This window comes from Stomoxys calcitrans, chromosome 3 (genome assembly GCF_963082655.1).
Source record: "Stomoxys calcitrans chromosome 3, idStoCalc2.1, whole genome shotgun sequence".
In the NCBI taxonomy this organism is placed as follows: domain Eukaryota; kingdom Metazoa; phylum Arthropoda; class Insecta; order Diptera; family Muscidae; genus Stomoxys; species Stomoxys calcitrans.
In genome coordinates this window covers 148,488,159-148,509,548 of record NC_081554.1, presented here as the reverse complement: position 1 = coordinate 148,509,548, position 21,390 = coordinate 148,488,159, and the positions used below count along the sequence as shown (strand labels likewise).

The following is a 21,390-nucleotide window of genomic DNA, read 5'->3' as shown; positions in this document are numbered from 1 at the left end:
CACCACGAAAGGTGATTTTACTCGGAGAAAAAGAAGTATAGAACTGGTAAAGGACAAGCGTAGAATATAAAAAGTATAAGAAGACAGTCGGCACCCTCACACGTATGGGCATCCACGAGGCTTCGGTGCACGCTCACCTAAGTGTCTACTCGGTGAGTGTCAATTAGTGATTCTGCGCGTATACGCATACAAGACCGCGTGTGTAGGATTTCGTCGCTTTCCCCGTCAAACCTATCCTGTCTTATCCGCGTAACTAAAAAGACTTTCCAGAGCCACATCTGCAAGATCGCCGAGATCGAAGAAAATCCTCCGCCTCCATAAGATGAAAAGTCTGTGCCACTGTATACCCCAATATGAACAGATCAGTAATCGATCGTCTTCTCCTCATCCTTACCAAGAATGCTTCCGCGGGATTCCTATGTGCGCGGCCATATAACCTATAGTACGTTGCCCAATAATAAATACCGTAATAGTACTCAGTGACCTCTTACCAAAGAGCAGTAGTTCCTTCGGTCAATGGTAGCCAGCCACCGCTTCCCCACAGGCCATTCCCTCTGCTATATAAAGTAATTCAACAAATAGCACGTAGGCTTGACCGTCGACTGGTTCGGCGATATTCCTGATATTGTACCGCTTTCTCATTTTTCGGAATACCGTCAGGCACTTTCACCTCACTATCCCCGTATCCAAAGTCCTAAGGCAAAGACTTCTGCCTAACAGAGGCTATTTGCAGGCTTTTGGAGACGAAGAGGAATTAAATAGGGTATAGCATCAACTATGGAGGCCACCCTGGTGGAAAGGTTAGCATGTCCACCTTTATTCAAATCCTGGCGAGAATATGAGAAAAAGTTTTTAGTGGTAGTTATCCACCTTATTGTGGCTTTATTTGTACTATGCCACGCATAGAAGCCATGTACAAACTTCTCCCCAGACAGGGTTTCCCCTTCGTCACGCCGTCAAGACTACGCTATAAAAAGGAGATCACTTATCATTGAGCTTCAACTTGAATCGGACAACAATTATCGATATGTAAGAAATTTGCCCCCTGCTCCTTATTGGAATGTTCGTAGCAAATTTGCATAACTATATGTATAGAAAGACAGCATTAGGGATGATCTGCAGGGTGAACAAATCCCTATGACTCCCCGTCTCGAGAGGACTTCCGTAACCCTGAAGCTGATGATACATTTCTCATGGAAGTTCAACGATCTATGTGAGTAGCCAGGTGACGCTGAACACTTTGATATTGTGGCATATGAAACCTATGCTTGTTGAGAACTGCAAAGTACTTCTCCTGATAGTAGGAAAGTCTAAGGCAATAGAAGAGAAATAGGTTTTTGACAAGCTAGCCAGGAGTGAGCCAACCCAGTTGAGAGTACTTTGGACGCTTAACGTCCAGTGAGATCGAGGGAGAGTCTCAGTGAGAGGCCGGTTGGCACCGGCTCTTGCTTACACACTGAGTGCCTATGATGCTTGATACGACAAGTCGAGACAAGAACGAGCTTGCTCAGCTGCAACAGCTTGACAAGGAAGTTGACGGAAGTTGCCGGGATGCGGGTAAGACTCTTACTTCGTTCATGTCCCGGTCTAGAATGGCCCCCGAGATCTTCTCAGAATTGTGTGGAGAGAATGTTTATTTAAAGAAAGCCCAAAATATCTGAGTTGTTTTACTGGACAGCAAATTGTTCTACAAACCCAAAATTTTGGAAAGGGCAAGAAAGACAGCTCTTACCAGAACTATAATGCAATATGGTGTGTTCTGTGAACGGGCAAAGGTCCTCCTACACAACAGGAACCAAAGGATGGCATACTTATCGATTACTTACGGAAGGATGATACATTTACCGATTATATTAGGAGCAAATTGACATACAAATACTCCAGAATTGTAGTCGTCTTTTCGCACATCATGTTCAATATCATTTACTGTCAAATTCATTACCCCGCTCTGTTAATTTGTTGTTTTCCAAGAAGATAAAATAAGTAAATTTTTTTTCTTTGAGATTTAAAAAGGCGTGTGTGAAATGCGTTTCATAAATGATTGGAAGAAATATAACATCATATTTTTGAAATAGGTATGGCTCTAATACATGGTTTCCGAAAGAAAAATATTCATTCATTCGTGCATTGACGTAAATGACCCTCACATTCGCTTCACCTGCCAATGTTACATTTTTTTAACAATATCAACGGGCGCATTTGATATTGTAAGAATATTTTTCATCTGATCAACTAGGTGACCCATTTTATTGGTTCAAAGAGGAGTGTAGTTGCTAGATTTGCATTGAAATACATATTTATTTTTCCTCCAGTTTTTATATTTCCTTTGAATTTATTAAATATTTACAACCCACTCTGGTAAAATGGACAGTTTTTGTACGTAACACTTAATGGTTCCGCCAAGTGGAGAACGTATGTCAGTTCCTTAAAATCTTCAGTATCTGTGTCATTTACTCCCGCAAATAGTGCCAACGCTTCCGCTACATTGACATTCTCTTTGGGAGTCAGAAGGACTGTGAACATTGCTTTGAACCAAATAAAGAAGAATCATCAAAGGTGTCAACTGATTTTGGATAATTTGTTGTTTAAAAAATAATTTATTTATTCTTCTTCTTGACAAAGATCTATGTTTTTTTTCGATAATTTTTTTTTTATTTTTTGCTTAAAGCATGCATTGTAACAAGCCTGCAAATACTGATCCAAATTTGTCATTTCAGAATTGAAGGCAACTATTAGGGCAATTATGATTGGTATTCTCCAATTCAATCTTTGTTGTTGCAATTTTTTGAGTTTCGATTCTCACTTTTTTATTTTATTGTGATTTTATGACATTTATTGTTGTTGCGTTTTTGATGTTGTCGAACTTCCCAATTTTTAAGACTTTAGGGTCATATAATAGAAGTTATTTTACGAATTCACTGCAAATAATCACGAAAATAATCAGCAGATAACATTGGAAAATATTGAACTTCCAATGGCGCTAAAGTACAATATGCTGGTTGCTAGTTCAACAATTTCTTTATAGCTACGAAATTGTTTATACGTAGTATGAGCCCACTTTTAACTTCCCACATGTAAAATATGAACTAAAGAAGAATTGAAAATGAAAAATAAATTTATTGAAAAAAATCGATTTTTCCAAACACGCCGGAGTATCCAATTGGGCACATCTTTATTACTCAACCCATTTATTTCCGCCTGTCTCCCATCCCCACGCTATCAATTGCTCAGCTATTATGAAGAAAACAAATTTAATATGAAACCACTTTGCAATTATAAATTAAATAAAACTTTACCATTTGTCCCAGCCGAGTATTGAACCAAGAACTTTCTGTTTACAAAGCAAATTCTCTACGCATTTATCCACGCTCTACGCATTCATCCACGCTCTACTCATTCATCCACGCTCTACGCATTCATCCACAGTATTGTTTGAGTCTTCAACTATTTTCCCATTTCAAAATTTACTAAAAACTCAAAAGCAAAACATTTTCTTACTTCTTTTCATCAAAGATGGAATGCTTCTTTTGTTCAGCTTTGTCATGTTCTATTTATAGACACAATGTCTCACCATTCGAAGTGTGTTTATTAAATTGATCTTAATTTCTAGCATGTATAAGTGAACTCAAGACATGGAAATGGGAATGATGGTTTTAGTTAAATTGAACTAAAAATCTATAAGTAGTTCATTCAATAATAAATTTCAGAAAAAGTATTGTCAACGATGATATTTAGTAAAATTCTCGCTTAATTCAAAAATAATCGTTTATGGAAAATTACTAACTCCGACTGAATTGTAAGCTATTTTATCTATACTCACCAGTAGTTAGTTTTATTCGTACAACGTTTATTTTCTCACTCTTTAGGAATTTTTAACTAATAATGGATAAATGTCATAGGCTAACGAGTACCATTTTTTGAGTATAGATGATTTCTAAATCAGATATAAAGTTATTGACATAAACACACGTATGGCTTACTCAATTAGGCAAAACATTTCACTCATTTCTGCTACAGCTGTTTAAGTGTTGCCAACGAAATGTAATGTAAATAAAAAGAAAATCGCACGGAAACCGAAGAATCAAGGTAGGCATCGCACGAATGACTTACGATTTATAACCGCAAACATCCCTGAAAATCGACCTTCGAATCAATTCCTGTAATTTGTTAAATAAACAAAAAAAAATGTGAACTTTGGTTCTATTGGTAGTTGTAGTACCCCATACACTAGTAAAGAAGGGGGTCACCATAGTTCAGAGTTTAGCATATCCGCTTATGAGGCTGAACGCCTGGATTCAAATTCTGGCGAGAACATCATAAAAACGTGTCAGCGGTGGTTTTCCCCTCCTAATGTTGGCGTCATTTGTGAGGTACTAAGCCATGCAGACAAGCCCTGTAAAACTTCACACCAAAGAGGTGTAGACTAGAGATTTTTCACTCACGCACGCTCAAGAGACAAAAAAATGTTCATGCATTACTTTTTATGTCGACTTACTCACGAATCACGGTTGAAAAAATATTTGTCCATGAAGCGAATAATAATTATACCCTCCACCATAGGATGGAGGTATACTAATTTTCTCATTCGGTTTGTAACTCCTCGAAGTACTCGTCTAAGATTATATTCTTGATGGTCATGACATTTTAAGTCGATCTAGCCATGTCCGTCCGTCTGTTTGTCGAAAGCACGCTTACTTTCGATGGAGTAAAGCAAACCGCTTGAAATTTTGCACAAATACTTCTTATTAGTGTAGGTCAGTTGCTATAGTAAATAGGCTATATCGGTCCATGTTTTGACATAGCTGCCATATTAATCGATCTTGGATCTTGAATTCTTGAGTCACTAGAGGGCACAATTCTTATTCGATTTGACTGAAATTTGGCTTGCGGAGTTTTAGTATGATTTTCAACAATTGTGTTGAGTATGGTTGAAATCGAACCATAACCTGATATAGCTGTCATATAAACCTATCTTGGGTCTTGACTTCTTGAGCGTCTAGAGGGCGTAATTCCAAACCGATTAGGCTGAAATTTTGTGTTGAGTTATGACTTACAACAACTAAGCTTAGTATGGCTTAAATCGGTACATAACCTGATATAGCTGCCAAATAAACTGATCTTGAATCTTTACTTCTTGAGCCACTAGAGGGCGCAATTCTTATTCGATTTGAATTTTCGCATAATGTGTTTTGTTATGACTTCTAACAACTATGCCAAATATGGTTCAAATCGATCCATAACCTGATATAACTGCCATATAAACCGATCTTGAATCTTGACTTCTTGAGCCTCCAGAGGGCGTAATTATTATCCTATTTGGCTGAAATTTTATACAACGTCCCATGACCTTCAAAATACGTGTCAAATATGATCCGAATCGGTCCATAGCTTGATACAGCTCCCATATAAACCGATCTCTCTATTTTACTTCTTGAGCCCATAAAGGGCGCAATTTTTCTTCTCATTGGCTGAAATTTTACACAAAGGCTTCTACTATGGTCTCCAACATTCAATTCAATTATGGTCGGACCATAACTTGATATAGCTCCAATTTCATAGCAATTCTTTTCTTTTATCCTTTGTTTGCCTAAAAAGAGATATCGGGAAAAGAACTCGACAAAAGCGATCTATGGTGATGGGTATATAAGATTAGACCCGGCCGAACTTAGCACGCTTTAACTTGTTTTTTTTTTTTTTTGCAAACGTCGGCGAAAAGTTTGAGAAAAAATTGAAAAAGTGGTACTCTGCTTATAGTGAGGAAAACGGCCAAAAATTATTGTTACCAAATAATTGAAACCATTATGTTTAACATTGCCGACATTATTTTTGACTTTTCAGTCACAGAATAGAATACCAACTTTTGTCGTGGTGTGTGATTAGGGTTGTGAGTCGTGATTCGTTCGATCACGATCGAAGAATTTTAATTCAATCATGCTCACGCACAATCACGTGATTAGATTTGAATCTCACTCACGAATCACGTGACACAACCACTCACGACTCACGTGCACACCTCTAGAGTAGACCTCTGAGATACTGTATATATTGGGTTGCCCAAAAAGTAATTGCGAATTTTTTTAAAGAAAGTAATGCATTTTTAATAAAACTTAGAATGAACTTTAATCAAACATACTTTTTTTACACTTTTTTTCTAAAGCAAGCTAAAAGTAACAGCTGATAACTGACAGAAGAAAGAATGCAATTACAGAGTCACAAGCTGTGAAAAAATTTGTCAACGCCGACTATATGAAAAATCCGCAATTTACTAGTTGTAATATTATTTTTTAAGATTTAGCACCTCTCTTACTAATTTAAACAATCCCTTTTATTTTTTTCGTTTTGTTTTTTTTTTTTGAAAGTTTCTTTGAGATTATATGAAAACTTACCGTGGTTTTGATAGTTTCTTCATATCCATTGCATTTGGCTTTTTCAGTAAACTTTGCTTTACCAATAACTTTGACAACAAATCGACATTGTTGATGTTGTTGCTTGGTGGTTGGTTGCTTGATTTGGTTTTTGGAGTAGTTGCTTGGTGTTGAGTTAGTTGTTTGTTGGATGCAGAACTTTGATTTGGTGAGGTTTGGTTTGGGTTAATTTTTGATTGGTTCACAAAGAAAATGTTGGGTTAAGGATTTTCGTTGAAGAGATTAATGCCCATTGGCAAAAACAAAATCGCATTAGAGTTTTAGTTGTTGTTGTTGTTTGGTACAGCATTACTTGCAAAAGTTATGCCTTAAGTTTTTCTTTTTAGGAATTTTTTTTTTACGGAGTAAACTTTCGATTTGGTATGTAGTATTTGTTTGTTTTGCTTTTTTATTGAAAGCTTTTTAGGGCATAAGAGCTAATAATTGTTGTTTTGACAAATTGTCATTTGATTTGAGTAGGTAGTTCTACGTTTTGGAGTTTTCAAGTTTTTCTTTACTAAAGCTTTCATTGATTGTGATTTGTCAGTTAGTATAAAAAAAAGCTTGCAGCGAGTTGCCAATTTTTCTTTATGGATTAACAACTAAGTTTTATTTTTTTGTAAGAAATTATGCCATACATCTCCTACTAATAAGGTTTGTTATACAATTGTTAAGTTTTGTTTTGTTTTTTTCCTTTTTGTTGCATTAATTATTTGATTTTATTTTCAATTATTTTGAAGATAAGCATTGATTGACTTTTCACTATATATATATAGTTGTTATAATTTTAAGAATATTTTTCACAATTCAATTTTGTTTTTTATTATTTATTCTTTTGTCTATTAAATCATAATATAGAACTTGCAAATGTTACAGTAAAAAGCCTTTGATTTGTTTCGAAAGCATACACACAAAAACAAATAATTGCTCGCAGTAAATAATCTATTACAAAATTAAGAATAAACAGGCGATCTATAGTTTTGATATTTTTGATTTTTCAATACTTTTTTTATGTATGTATATTAGTACTGTATTGTATATATATATGGTATATCTATTAGTATATTTGTTTTATATATATATATATATATGAATGTATATATAATATTCCTTAATGTTAAGTAAGCACTTGGTTAAATTGTGTATTAATATAACTTGTTATTATTAAATTACTTAAAAATGTAGCGAGTAACATGTATGTATGTAGTAATGCAAGTCTACTTTAGCTACAATATGAATCTGACATATATATATAATTGTCTGGTTTGTTTTTCTAAATTTTAATAAAATATATGTATGTTGATTTTTCTGTTTTTTTTTTCTTTATTTTAATTTAAGTAGTTATTAATATTTGTGTGGGAGGGGGGGTTTTTCCTTTATGAAGTTAACTTTTCTTTACTGCATTCCGGTTTTTGTTCAGTTTGCTGTTATTTTATTGTTGGTTTTTTTTTATACTTATGTTCTTATATTTATTGCTTATTATTTTTAGGCAACTATTTACTGTCTTGTTTGTGTGTGTTTTAAATTTTTCTTTTTTGTTTTTTTTGGTTGTTAGCTTGGTAGAATGTTGTATATCATCATCATCATCTTCAACATCATCTGTAGTGTACAAGGGAAACTTTTACGTTTTTTCGCATACAATTTTTATGGTAATTTTGTTTTAATTGAATTTTCTTCTCGCCTGTGTTGAGTGTTGAAAACCGCAACTGCTGCAATAAAAAAGATGAAACAAAAACAAATATTTAAAACATGAGTTAAAGTAACAAATTAGAGTGTTTTGCATTGCAAAAGAAGTTGAGGTAAAATGTGAAATAAAACAAAAAAGACCGAGATCTAGGCAGACCATTGTAATTGCACTAGCCAACATATATGTACGATAAGTAGAATTGGATTTTCCAAACAAAAACGGACTCTTTAACCCTTTCAGCATCGAATTTGCTCTACGCTGACGATTTGAAGATTTCAACATATTCTGATTGCATAGACTTTCAAAACGACATCAACTGCTTGATGAATTGGTGTCAAGTTAATCGGCTAGTCCTTAATCTATCTAAATGCAAAGTTATGACTTACATTCGTAAGCATTTATTAATATTATACAACTATACGGAACACTTTGGTAACAATTTTTTACGGGTAAACCGAGTTAAAGATCTTGGAATATTTTTTGATCCAATTTAAACATATTATATTATATATTATCTCAAAATCTAATTCTCAATTTTGATTTTTGAAAAGAAATTCAAAGGAGTTCTCTATTAACACACTGGAAACACTTTATGAGAGCTTGGTTAGGTCTCATATTGAGTACCTGTGTATTATTTGGGATCAATTCTATAACGAAGGAATAAATGCGAATGCAAATTTACCCATGAACATTCCATTAAGGAACTGGGGCATACTTCTCACATATCAATAAGTGCTGTCCGATTAAATTTTAGCTCAATGAAGGAATAAATAGAGAAGAGAAATTTCAGGAACGTTTTACAAGATTTGCTTTAAGAATGTATTATTCATGGGATGGTATGTCATCCTATATAGTACGAAGTCGAATTCTTGGCTCTCAGCAACTACAACTTATAAGGAAACTCCAAGGTATTGTTTTTATAAAAGACTAGCTGGACAGGGCCTGCTCCGCTGCGCCTTCTTTTACTTTATATGGAACAAAATTATCCTTTGAATATTTATTTTTGACAATTAAAGAGCTTTAAGTGAAATGCCATGCTATGAAAATAGTATGTGTATATAGCTTGAGAAACAATATAACAATATAAATGCCTTTCTTTCTTTCTACTCCAAATATCATTCATTTGAGCCCCATATTGCCAAGATCGGTCAATATGTATGTCCAACTAAGGGATGTTTTCTGAGGTGAGTTGGTCCCCCAGACACTTAGCCCTGAAAAAATATTAGCATCGTGCTCTACCCTCAAAAACCATTTTTTTAAACCATATATTGTCATTGGTCTAAGGGGAGTTAATGGCATGAGGCGTCCCCCAAACATTGGCCCCTAAATTTGTTTGTATTCAATTCTCAAATACCTTTCATTTGAGCCACATATTACCATGGTCGGAAAATTTTTATTATTTGGGGGGTTTTTTGGGGGAAGGGAAGGTGCCCCAAATACATGGTCCCACTTTTGGATAACAGATTCGTATTATACTCCCAAATACCTTTATTTAACCCCCATATTGCAATGGTCAGTAAATAATTGCTGTTTGTGGGGTGTTTTTGGGGAAAGGTTGACACCCAGAAAATTGGTCCCGAAAGTGGGTATCAATTTCGTGCTCTACTCTCCAATACCTTTCATTTCAGTGCCGCATTGACATGGTCGGCAAATATGTCCGATTTAGGGGTGTTTTGGTAAGTGATGTGGTAGCCCAAACACATAGCCCAGAAAATATATCAGCATCTTGCTCTATTCTCAAATATCATTTATTTGATCCCCATTGGCCTCAAAATTGGATATCGGATATGTTTCCTAAACTCAAATGCCTTTTATTTAAATCCCACATTGCAAAAGTCAGCAAATATGTCAGGTTTCATCATATCGAGCTTCACTGTGTTGAAGGCCAAAATTGTTTTGGTGAGCAAATACGTCCTATTTGGTGGTTATTATGGTGATAGGACGTCCCCTAGACATATGGTCCCGAATGTCAGGTTCGTTGTCTACTCCCAGTTACCTATCATTTGATCCCCTTATTCATATTTCCATAGTCGGCAAACATGACCGGTTTGGGGGGACAGGGCGGCCACTAAGTGACTTTCCCTTCCCTTTCGCAGTTGTCAGCAAATACGTCCTATTTAAGTGGTGTAAACACTTTTCCCGAATATTGATATCCGATTCATGCTTTATTCCCAAAGACCTTTCATTTGAGCCCCACATTGCTATGGTCGTAAATTTATCCCCTTTGGGGGGTGTTTTGGGGAAAGGGTGGACCCCCAGAAACTTGGTCCCACAAATTCGGTCAAATTCGTTATCTACTCGCAAATACCATTCATTTGAGTCCCATATTGCCATTGTCGATATATATGTCCGATTTAAGGGTGTTTTGGGGGTTGGGGTGGTCCCCCAAACACTTGGTCCCACATTTGGGTGTCAGATTCGTATTATACTTTTAAATACCTTTCATTTGAGTCCCATATTGTCGTGATTGGTTTATATCTATATTTGGTAGGTTCTGGGTGTGGGGCATCCCCCCTAGGTACCCCATCCGAAATTTGGACAAGAAATTTTTGGTTTTCAATTACTAAAAGAGAGCACACAAAATTTCGCTTAAATCACACCACCCATCTTCGAGATCTGGCGTTTCTGAAAATTAGGGTAAGGAGGAGGGTCCGCCCCCTTACAAACAGTTAATTGACAAACTGTTTGTTAGTTAGCTTGTCTGTAACAAAAATGTCCTCCTGAGAAGATATTGGTTGTCAATGGAGTCAACGATAAATTACTACGAATGCATTATAAGAGAATAAAGAGTAATTCTCTTTAGATGCTGCGCAGATAATTCTTTTCGATGTAAGTGTTTGGGGATTGAAAATGTGCCATATCGTTTACATTTTGGATATAGATCCCATATAAACCGATCGGCCGATATGAAGTCTTGAGCCCCTAGAGGGAGATTCGATTTAGCTAAAATTTGCTTATTATGGTTAACAACGGTATAATAACCTAGATAAGAAACTGCAATGATATTACAATCTTTGGCTACCGATGTCCACTACACAGAAAAGATAAAAGTCGGCATGAATTACGAAATTAATTCATCAAATTAAATTTTTATTTCAAACTGCTTCAATAACGAAAATTATAATATCAGTTACCGTTTTTAAAAAAGTAAGTGAAAAATTTTTTTTCATATAATTTCTATATTTGATACACAGGTGTGTACCTGAAACATGAACTTGAGGGGCGTTATTTGGGTAACGGTCCATGGCCACCCGGAAAAAACAAATCCCCGCGGTGATTTTTCAAAAAAATTAAGGACCACACTTGAAAATTCTTAAGGATTCGAATAGCAAATGATTGCATCAATTAATATTTTAATTGAAAATTCAAACATTTTCAGATTCAATTAAAAAATTAATTGAATCGATTAATTATACCCTATACCACCACAGTGGTACAGGGTATTAGAACTTAGTGCATTTGTTTGTAACACCCAGAAGGAAGAGAGATAGGCCCATTGATAGGTGTACCGATCGACTCAAAGTCACTTTTTGATTCCATTTAGCTATATCCGTCTGTCTGTCTGTCCATGTTAATTTGCGTACAAAGTAAAGGCCGCAATTATCGGCCGATCCTTTTAAAATTTGGTGTGATTTGGACAAAGCTTATTGAAATGGGAAAAAATTGTTCCAGATTTGGATATACAATAGCTCCCATATACATGTTCGTCCGATTTGGACTAATATTTGTTAACGGTTTCTAATTTGGCAGGAAGAATTTTCTATTGACTTTCGAATTTCATAGAAATTGGTCCAGATTCAGATATAGCTCCCATACATATCGCCCGATTTTCTTTCCTGCAGCCACTGCAAACGCATTTATTAATCAATCTTTCCAAAATGTTGTACAACGCTTTCATCGACGACTACTAAAATATGAACAGAGTTTGGAATTCGGTTCAAATTTAGATATAGCTCCCATATATATGTATGTTCGTTCGATTTTGAGAAATATTGCAACAAATTGTTCATTTGTTAACCGGTCGCCTCAGTGTACCAAACACTGGTACAACAACAACAGCTAGAATCTTCAATATCTGGACCAATCAGTTTATCATTTGCAGAAACAATAACAGACTATTCAAATAGGGTAGCGCTACGAAATTGTTGAACTTCATTTCTCTTAAAATTACATTAAAAAATGAAACCAAAGAAATGTTTGCCCATAGGAAGCGAATGCTAATAAACAACTGAATTCCTCAATATTATCGAAAAGCTAACTGTATTCCATTTTTTGACAAGCTATCATCTAACAATTCCCTTTGACAGCTGACAAAGTTGTAATATAAACAAGACCACACCGGAAGTACAAGAGTGTCACTCGGTGACACATTTCACACTAAGCGGCAAAACATCAACTGTCACTCACAACTTCAAAGGGAAGGAGTGACAAATAATCTCAACGAATTCACAACAATGAATGAGAAAAATCCCCCAAAAACAGCAACAACTTGTAAAACCATTAAAATACCAATATCACTTTTATTTATTTATGTTTCGTATTTATTTTTTTCTACACTATTCGCAAGTGCACGCAAACATACTCGCACACAGACGAAAAAAAATACATCGATACACGATGCGATGTACAAGCAGCAGAGTTGCCGTGTTGATCGTTATTGAATTTGGTCAAAAGGTCCTATTCAACACAGACACCCAATGTAAGAGGAGGCGAAAGAGGTTAAGTTGGGTCGGTTAGATATCTCACCAATAAGGTGAATTTATTTGCAATAGGGATCAAAGTATAGATGTAGAAAAGGTTGAAATCTAGAAGGAATGAAATTCAATGAAGACTTCTTTCCCGGTGCCCGCATCCAATGTAGAGCCATCCGTGTATAAATAAGGTCGCGGGAAGGGCAGGTTACCCCCATCCCCTAAATGAGGCCCGTTGTTTCGTCTAAGCTGAGTTAAGAATATATAAAGAAAAGTTAAAAGAAATACTCAACCAACTCCATACAAGACGCGAAATTTCTAGGCTGTGGAAGATCCTATTCTCTATATCAGGTACGTAGAGTAAATTCTGAAATCGGAGAATGTTTGGCTAATATATAGTGCGTAAACAGCAGAACGATTCTTCCGTAAACTCCCCCGTACTAATGGTTGGTGCAATGTTCGTTTTTCGCGAAATTTTTTCCTAATTAGTTTTCTTAAATAATAAATTTTGAAACAAAAAACTTATAAAAGAATTTTACTAAAAATATTGTGTTATCATTGAGATTTTTGTAGTGTTTCAAACAAGTAATCGCAAAAACATCTGTTCTCAACTGTGAAATACAAACATAGTTCCAGTCTTAAAAGGGAAGGAAGTGAGATCCAAGACCCATCATGTGCGCGACCGTGATTGAATTAAAATTCTTCGTGCGTGAGCGCTTGTGAGTGAAACCAAACTCACGACACTAGTCATAACTCAGAAGATACTAACAACTCACGAGACACTCACGGTTGAAAAGATGTAAAGGCCTTAACAGAATGAGCGCGTTGAGCAGTAATACGTTGAAAAATGCAACTCTGCAAACAAAAGTCAAAACAATCAACTCATAAAAGTTAAACAATCTTTAACTTTGACTTCTGAAAACACTAAATAACGTGTGTCAACACAGCATGATGCTCGCAGTCAAACGTCAAAGTTAAAATTCTTTAACTTTTCCGTGCTGCTTTTGTGGGATTTGTGTGCAGAGTTGCATTTTTGCAACGTCAAAAATGCAACGTGGTTTTTGAGATATTTCAACTTTGACGACTCAAATCGAGCGTTATTCTGTGTTGCCATACGTGAAGTAGTGATTTTTGGCGTCAAATTTAAACATTTCTTAACTTTGCTCGGTGTCAAGCGTCAAAGTTAAAAATTTTTTAACTTTTCCGCGTTGCTTTTGTGGTATTTGTGTGTAGAGTTGCATTTTAGCAACGCGACGCTAAAAAACATGGTTTTTGAGAATTTTCAACTTTGACCACTCAAATTGAGCTTGAGTGATTTTAGGCATCAAAGTTCAAAATTGCTTAAGTTTTGCATGTTGCTTTTGTGGAATTTGTTTGCAGAGTTGCATTTTTGTAACGCGACGCTCAAAAGCAATGCTCAACGCGCTCATTCTATTTTGGCCTTAAGAGATTCGAAAAACATGAAGCTACAACAAGCTTTCAACCTTTGAAATTGCAATATGACATGGTCGGCTTCTAAGAAAAAAATGTAATAACCATCAAATTTTGCTAGTGGCAACACCATACATGAGTGTATTTACATGTGATAAACAACCATAAATGCAAAGTAATGTAAAATGTATGTATGGTTGTACTGTCACGGCAAAGTGATGTGTTTTCTTTTTGTTGTTGTTGTTGATTCAAATGTATTGGCATCAACGGCAACAACCGCAATGGAAAATAATAACTACAACCCATCATCATCATCGTCGTCATCAGGCCCAGCAGGTGTTTAGTTTAGGCAACATGTGTGTATGTGCGTATGTAAGTTTGAATATATGTATTTGGCAGAAAAAATGTTTGAGCGTATGTTACTTTGTGTATGAAAAAAACAGCATTGAGAGAGTAAATCCCATATTAAACAAACCGACTGAGTGGCCAAATGGTGTGACTGACTACAAGTGTAATGTGAACTTCAATGAACTTCCAACTGTAATGAGTTTTTTTTTTCTTCTTGCTGTTTTAACTTTTTCTCTGTTCACCACCAAGACCGAAGTCTAAGGGGAGCAAATGACGCCCTAAAGAAGGCGATGTAAACGTGCTCTACTGAAGCGAAGAGGACAGGCAACCCACAAAGTAGGTGTGAAGAGCAAACTTCAGGCAAGTAGGTAGGTAATAATAATTAAAACAAAGAAAAAAATCAATTCACTTTGGCGGCTATTTACTATATAATTAAGAAAAATGTGTATATATGAGGAACATTGGACAAAAATAAGAACCGCCTTAGGAAATGAAATAACCTAAAAACATAAAATGGTAACGTGGTTTTTATCTATTTTAAAAGAAGAAACCCCATCCTAGAGAAGTCATTACGAAAGAAAAAAGTGTGTAAATACGCATGGGCCAAACATGTTATGTCCTTCATTATAATATAAATTCCGTATTTTACTCATATCCGTTTGAGGTTGGTGACCCCATTTATATACTCTCCACCATAGGTTAGGATTGTAAATGGGCCAAATCGGTCCATGTTTTGATATATCTGCCATATAAACCGATCTTGGATCTTGACTTCTTGAGCCACTAGAGGACGCAATTCTTATCGTATTTGCCAAGTTTCTTGTCAAATGTAATTTTTATAAACAGAAACTAATTCTAATATTATTGATGTTAGTCTGTTATATGCTGATCACATACATATAGGGTTGCTTAAGTTGTCTTTTCTTCAAAGGGGAGTCGTTAAGCGGAAAGATGTGATTATTAAGAAGTTACTGATAAAAAATGGCCTGATCAACAGATCCTTAGATATAGACATAACAGTCATCGATATACGTCTCGTTTCGAAAGGTGGCTAGACCAGTGATGCCAACAATATACCAACAAAAAGCGTAAAAAAATTGGAAAAAGGGTAAAAAGAGTAAAAAAGCATTAAAATAAGTTTTTTGAAAATTGTGTTCCATATAGACTCAGAAACGGTTTTCATGAAATTTGCACAGATGGTGCATAATGATCCCTAGGGCGGCCCCCACCCCCAAAACTTACCAAATATATAGACCAATCACGACAATATGGGACTCAAATGAAAGGTATTTAGGATTAGAAAACGTATCTGATATCCAATTATTGGACCAAGTGTTATGGGGACCACCCCAACTCCCAAAACAACCCTAAATCGGGCATATTTACCGACCACGGCAATATTGGACTGAAATTAAAGGTATTTGCGAGAGAAATACGAATCTGATATCCAAATGTGGAACCAAGTTTCTGGCGGTCCACCCCTTCCACAAACAGGACGTATTTACTGACCATGGCAATATGGAGCTTAAACAAAAGGTATTTGAGTGTAGAATACGAATCTGATATCCAGATGTGGGACCAAGTGTTTGGGGGCCGCCCATCCCCGAGAACATCCCCCAAAGAGGACAAATTTACGACCATAGCAATATGGGGCTCAGATGAAAGGGCTTTGGAAGTAAAACACAAATCTGATATCAATATCCGGGAGAGTGTCTAAGGGGCCATCCCACCCCCATAACACCACCCAAATAGGAAGTATTTGCTGACCATTGCAATAAGAGGCTCAAATAAGAGGTTTTTTACAGTAGAACACGTATCTGATATATATTTTCAAAGCCAAGTCACTGAGTGGCCGCCCCATCCCCCAAACCGGTCATGTTTGCCGACTATGGAAAATGGGGTTCAAATGAAAGGTATTTGGGAGTAGGCCATGAATCTGATATCAACATTCGGTACAAACTGTCTAGGGGACGTCCCACCACCATAACAACCCCCAAATAGGATGTATTTGCTCACCAAGACAATTTGGGTCTTTAAGACTGTGGAGCTCGATATTCATAGTTGTTAGGCCCCATACCCCAAACCGGACATATTTGCTGGCTTTTGCAATAAGGGATTTAAATGAATGGTATTTGAGATTAGAAAACGAACTCAATATCCAATTTTGAGGCCAATGGCAATATGAGGTTCAAATAAATGATATATAGATATATGAGAATAGAGCACGATGCTGATATATTTTCACGGCTAAGTGTTTGGGAGACCACCCCATTCCCCAAAACACCAATAAATCGAGCATACTTACCAACCATGTCAATATGGGGCTTAAATGAAAGGTATTGGGGGCAGAGCAAGAATTCATACCCACTTTCGGGATCAATTTTCTGGGGGTCTACCCTCAGATATATGAGAATAGAGCACGTTGGTGATATATTTTCAAGGCTTAGTGTTTGGGAGACCACCCCACTCCCCAAAATACCCCTAAATCAAGCATATTTACCGACCATATCAATGTGGGGCTTAAATGAAAGGTATTTGAGGGCAGAACATATATATATACATAATCGCAACATTCGATATTTTGGATAGTTTTAATAAAAATATCGATAGTATCGATACTATCGTTCATTTCCCATCACCTATATTTCAAACGAAAATGAGAAGTAAACATAAGGAAATCGATTTATATACAAGCATTATCAATGCACAGACCAAATAAAACCAAGGTCAGTTGGAAGTTATGAGAGAAATCATTGTACAAAATGTTAGTCCAAAGTAATGAAAATTTAACCTTTTGTAACCGCAATGTGTCTTAAAGGATACATTCATTGTCGAATTGCTTATTTTCGTTAGTTTTGCAAAAATTTAACTTTTGCGGTAGTATCCATTGGAAAAATAACAATCGATATTAAGTCAAAAAATTAAATATCATTAATATTGATAGTGTCATCGATATTTTGCCAGCTCTAGGTCATCCACACTTACAGATTGGCTTCTATTTGAAAGATAAGAAAATATACTATCCGTTGTTCTTCCAAAAAATTTAAATAAGTGCTTCAGTTTAAGGCAAAGTATATTGGGATCAACGGAATCAAACGCTTTTGAATGATCTAAAAGATCATTCAATCTTCATTCATTCAATCTTCAACTACTTTCAGAAGTGCAGAAGTGTGCTTTGGCCGAAAGCCAGATTGAAAAACTATTAGCAGCGAATTATTTGTAATGTATCCTGATATCTTCCGGTTAATTAGAGCCTCAAATATCTTAGAGATGTATGAAAGTATTGCTATTGGCGTAAATTCTTGGTTATTCTTTGGAATTGGGACTATTTCCAAGACTGTGGATAGCAGCTCCTTAAAATAATATTTTTAAAAAGATGGCTAATATACGGAAGAATAAAAGGTAGAACTATTCTACAAAAATTTGAATCAATGCCATCAGAACCAATGGTATTAGACTTTATTGATTCTACAACTGTTCAACTGTTCAAAATGCTTAAGACCATAACGCAGGTCTGGTGAGGTGTTGTTACTATTATACTCCAAGTTATTAAATTCACTGTCATAGAAACGTACGTTTGGATCAGTAAAAGATATGTCTAAGATATATCATCCAAATCAAAAAGACTATCAAGTGATGCATTATCACTTCCTATTCCTAAGACTTAATATGTCTCCAAGTATATTTCATGTTTAACGCCGCTTGAAACTTAGCTTTTGTGCTTAAAGTGGTCTGATGGATAAGTTTGAACTCTAAAAGTTGGGAACAGATGTGGCCATCTTTACAATGATGGAAAAGTTAGAACCTTATGCCATACGACTCATTGCGATAATTTTTAAAAGCTAGACTACGTACCGACGTAATTTTAGGATGGTTTTTATCTCTAAGTCAAAAAAACCAAGGCACTCTCTGCCCAAGGACTAAAAACCAATCAGTCTTTCATTTTTAATTATGAAGACTCTGAAGGGACTTGTTGGCATAAGTATTTGGGACCGGTCATAAAGGTTATGGGTTGACAATGCCTTTCATGATGAGGTTTGCTACATCGAAGGGAATTTGGGGCCCCCGCTTTGGGTGAATTGGGTTGATACGATGCTAAAAAAAGATGTTTGGCAGTTTCCTCTCCTGTCTGGGGGGGCGTGGCATAAACCCCAGAAAAACTGAGCTGGAGGAGCAGAATGGTGGATTTTTTCAGGGACCTGTCCTAGATGGGCTAAAGCTGACGCTTTCTCTGGAGGCTAAGTACTTGAACGAGATTCTAAGCTGGAGAAGGTAGACTTGTATGGTAAGAGTTGCCAAAAAAAACATAAAAGCCGTATTTATAACCCGATTTCCATGAAATTCTAAACAATGGCCTGTACTTTGCATAACGATGTCCAAACCGAATATGATCCTAATCGGAATATATTCCGATATAACTGTCGTATAGACCGATCTGCCGATTTCGAGTCTCAAGCCCATAATTGACGCATTAATTACCTGATTTCGCTGAAATTTGGAACGGTGAGTTGCAGAAGTCTGCCCAACATTAGTTGAAGATGGTTCATATCGGACCATATTTAGATATAACTCCATATAGACCGATCGAACGATTTTCTATGACATCTAACATACATGTGATGTATGATCTAAACTGCGCATTTAACTTCTTAAGTGATCCAGCCTGCCAAACTCCCGAAAACAAAAGTTATTTACATTCCAATATAGGACCCAAGTACAAGGTACTAGATAGTGAAATAAGGCGCAGTTGTTACTGTTACGAGCTTAGCAGAGATATGCTAACAATTTAACAGAAAAGATCTAAAAATAAAATCAAGAAAAAGAATGAAAAAATACATAAGAAACGACAACAAGAGCACTAAAAAACCACAAATATTGCAAATTTTGTAAAAAATTATCTAACAAAGTAATAAATGCAAAAGGAACAAATCTACAACACCAAAAAGTCCAAAGCGAAAAGTAGAAAAACTAAGAGGGGTGACGGGGTGAAGAAGAAAGAAATTAGAATAAGTTGGTTGCCGTTTTTTTTTTTAATCTAAAAATTTTTTATGAAGACAAAAAGTTATCGCAGATTGCTCTGGAAAAAGTCCTTCGTTTTTTTTAATATACTAAGGGCGGGTTTCTGGTAGAAAAAATTAAGTTCGTGTTATTTAACCGGAACACTGATTTATCGTGCGGATAAACCTCCTGAAAATAAATTTGGTTTTCTCGTACACTTTAAGGTAATTTAGAAGATATGACAACATTACGTAGCAATTAGAGTGTTCGCGTACTCAAAAATTTGCACAAAATTTTACGGAAAGTCGTTCGTTTTTTAGTAAAACAGTGTGAGAGCAAAAAACATGCGGAGAGTTTTATGATAGGTTGCAAATTTTATGTTTCTTTTTTCCCCCGCAGATGTTTTTTACTTTTTGCAAATTTTTATTAGCAAATTATTACTGTATAAGTACGCGAATACCCCGTTATATTATGCAGCAATCAGTAAAAAAATACACAGCTGTAATTATTAGGACGAGTAGTCGCTGACCGGTAAAGGGTTAATCCTTAGGATAAGCAATAAGCATATATTCAGAAAACCTAATTCCTTTAACCAGAAAGAATATCGATACGATAAATTGTAACCGGAGAATGAGAGACCTGGCCTAACATGATTCTATTTAATCTTCTACTCAAAACGATCCTTACGTATTCTGATCAGAATATAAAAAAGCAAGCCTATTGTCGTAGGTTTAATAAGCTGTGCCAAAAAATAAACAACAACATTGACATACACATATCAACAAAAAAAAAGAGAAAAACAAGAAATGTACCAAGGGTACCAACTACACATTTCAATAACTGTGACCAGCAGAGACAAGGGAGAGAGAGAGAGTGTGAGAGCGAGATGAGTAACTTACAAGTGTGGGGAGTTTGCCATAAAATATAACAACAAAAGCAAAACGGCTGCTTACACGTCGTATCGACATATGTACAACATTTGAGCACACAATGCCACTTTTACACATTGCCCCCTCCCCAAATCATATGATTTGCTTTAGTTGTTGCTTTCTCCAACCACGTATCAGGGCCAACTAGCCAAAACATTTAGCAATAATGAAGCTTGCTTTCTTGCTCACGTTGTGTTTCTTTGTGTGAGACTTGCTTGCTTTCTGCTTTGCCTTTGGTTTTTTTTTTATTTTTGTGCACAAGTGTTTGTATGATACATTTCTATGACGTCAAAATGGGGCAATGACTTTGTAACATGAGAATTTGTCATCAAAGGTTGGAGTTTAGCCATGCGACAACGATGAGACCAAAGAAAGTGTTGCCTTGCCCATCTCATTGATACGATTTAAACACGATAAACCATACCATGTACCTACTACAATCAGCAAGATAAAGGCAGAGGAAAAGGAGGCGGAGGGAGGATCCCCAAAAGGTCGACAAGTTGTTTTGCTGGTTTCGAAATCATTTGAAATACCCGACATGGTGATAAAACATGTACAGCCAGCCAGCAAGCCAAACTGCACTTGAAAGAGTGTGAACAGGTCTAAAGCGCATATTGTGAAATTGTTGCTGGCAATCAAATGAATGAAATTCCAAAAATTTTAGAAAAAAAATGGGAACATCTGGTACTTTGAATAGAGAGTAGAGAAATCTTTCCGATTTAAGGAGATGCACAAACCAGTTGACATTAAACAAATAACGGCGATTTTTAGACGTGTGCTGTTCAAGAGAAATAAAACAATATAGCTATGAATTAATGTTATGACCAAAAACTTAGCTTATTTTGAAGAAAGGGTTTCACCGTTACGTTTTAAATGGAATTCGGGCAAGTGCCGCCACGTCT

The 21,390-nt window shown here is 35.9% G+C and overlaps 1 protein-coding gene across 2 annotated transcripts in view; it reads right to left on the bottom strand.

The window, feature by feature from the left end:
• The window catches only part of LOC106084721 (AF4/FMR2 family member lilli), a 462,757-nt gene that overhangs the window by 435,254 nt on the left and 6,113 nt on the right, over positions 1–21,390 (bottom strand). For both annotated transcript variants that reach the window (XM_013248608.2, XM_013248607.2), the window contains exon 2: positions 6,387–8,113. In XM_013248608.2, coding sequence (XP_013104062.2) covers positions 6,387–6,415 — 29 coding nt within the window. In that variant the 5' untranslated portion in view covers positions 6,416–8,113. The remainder of the gene's footprint in view (positions 1–6,386; positions 8,114–21,390) is intronic.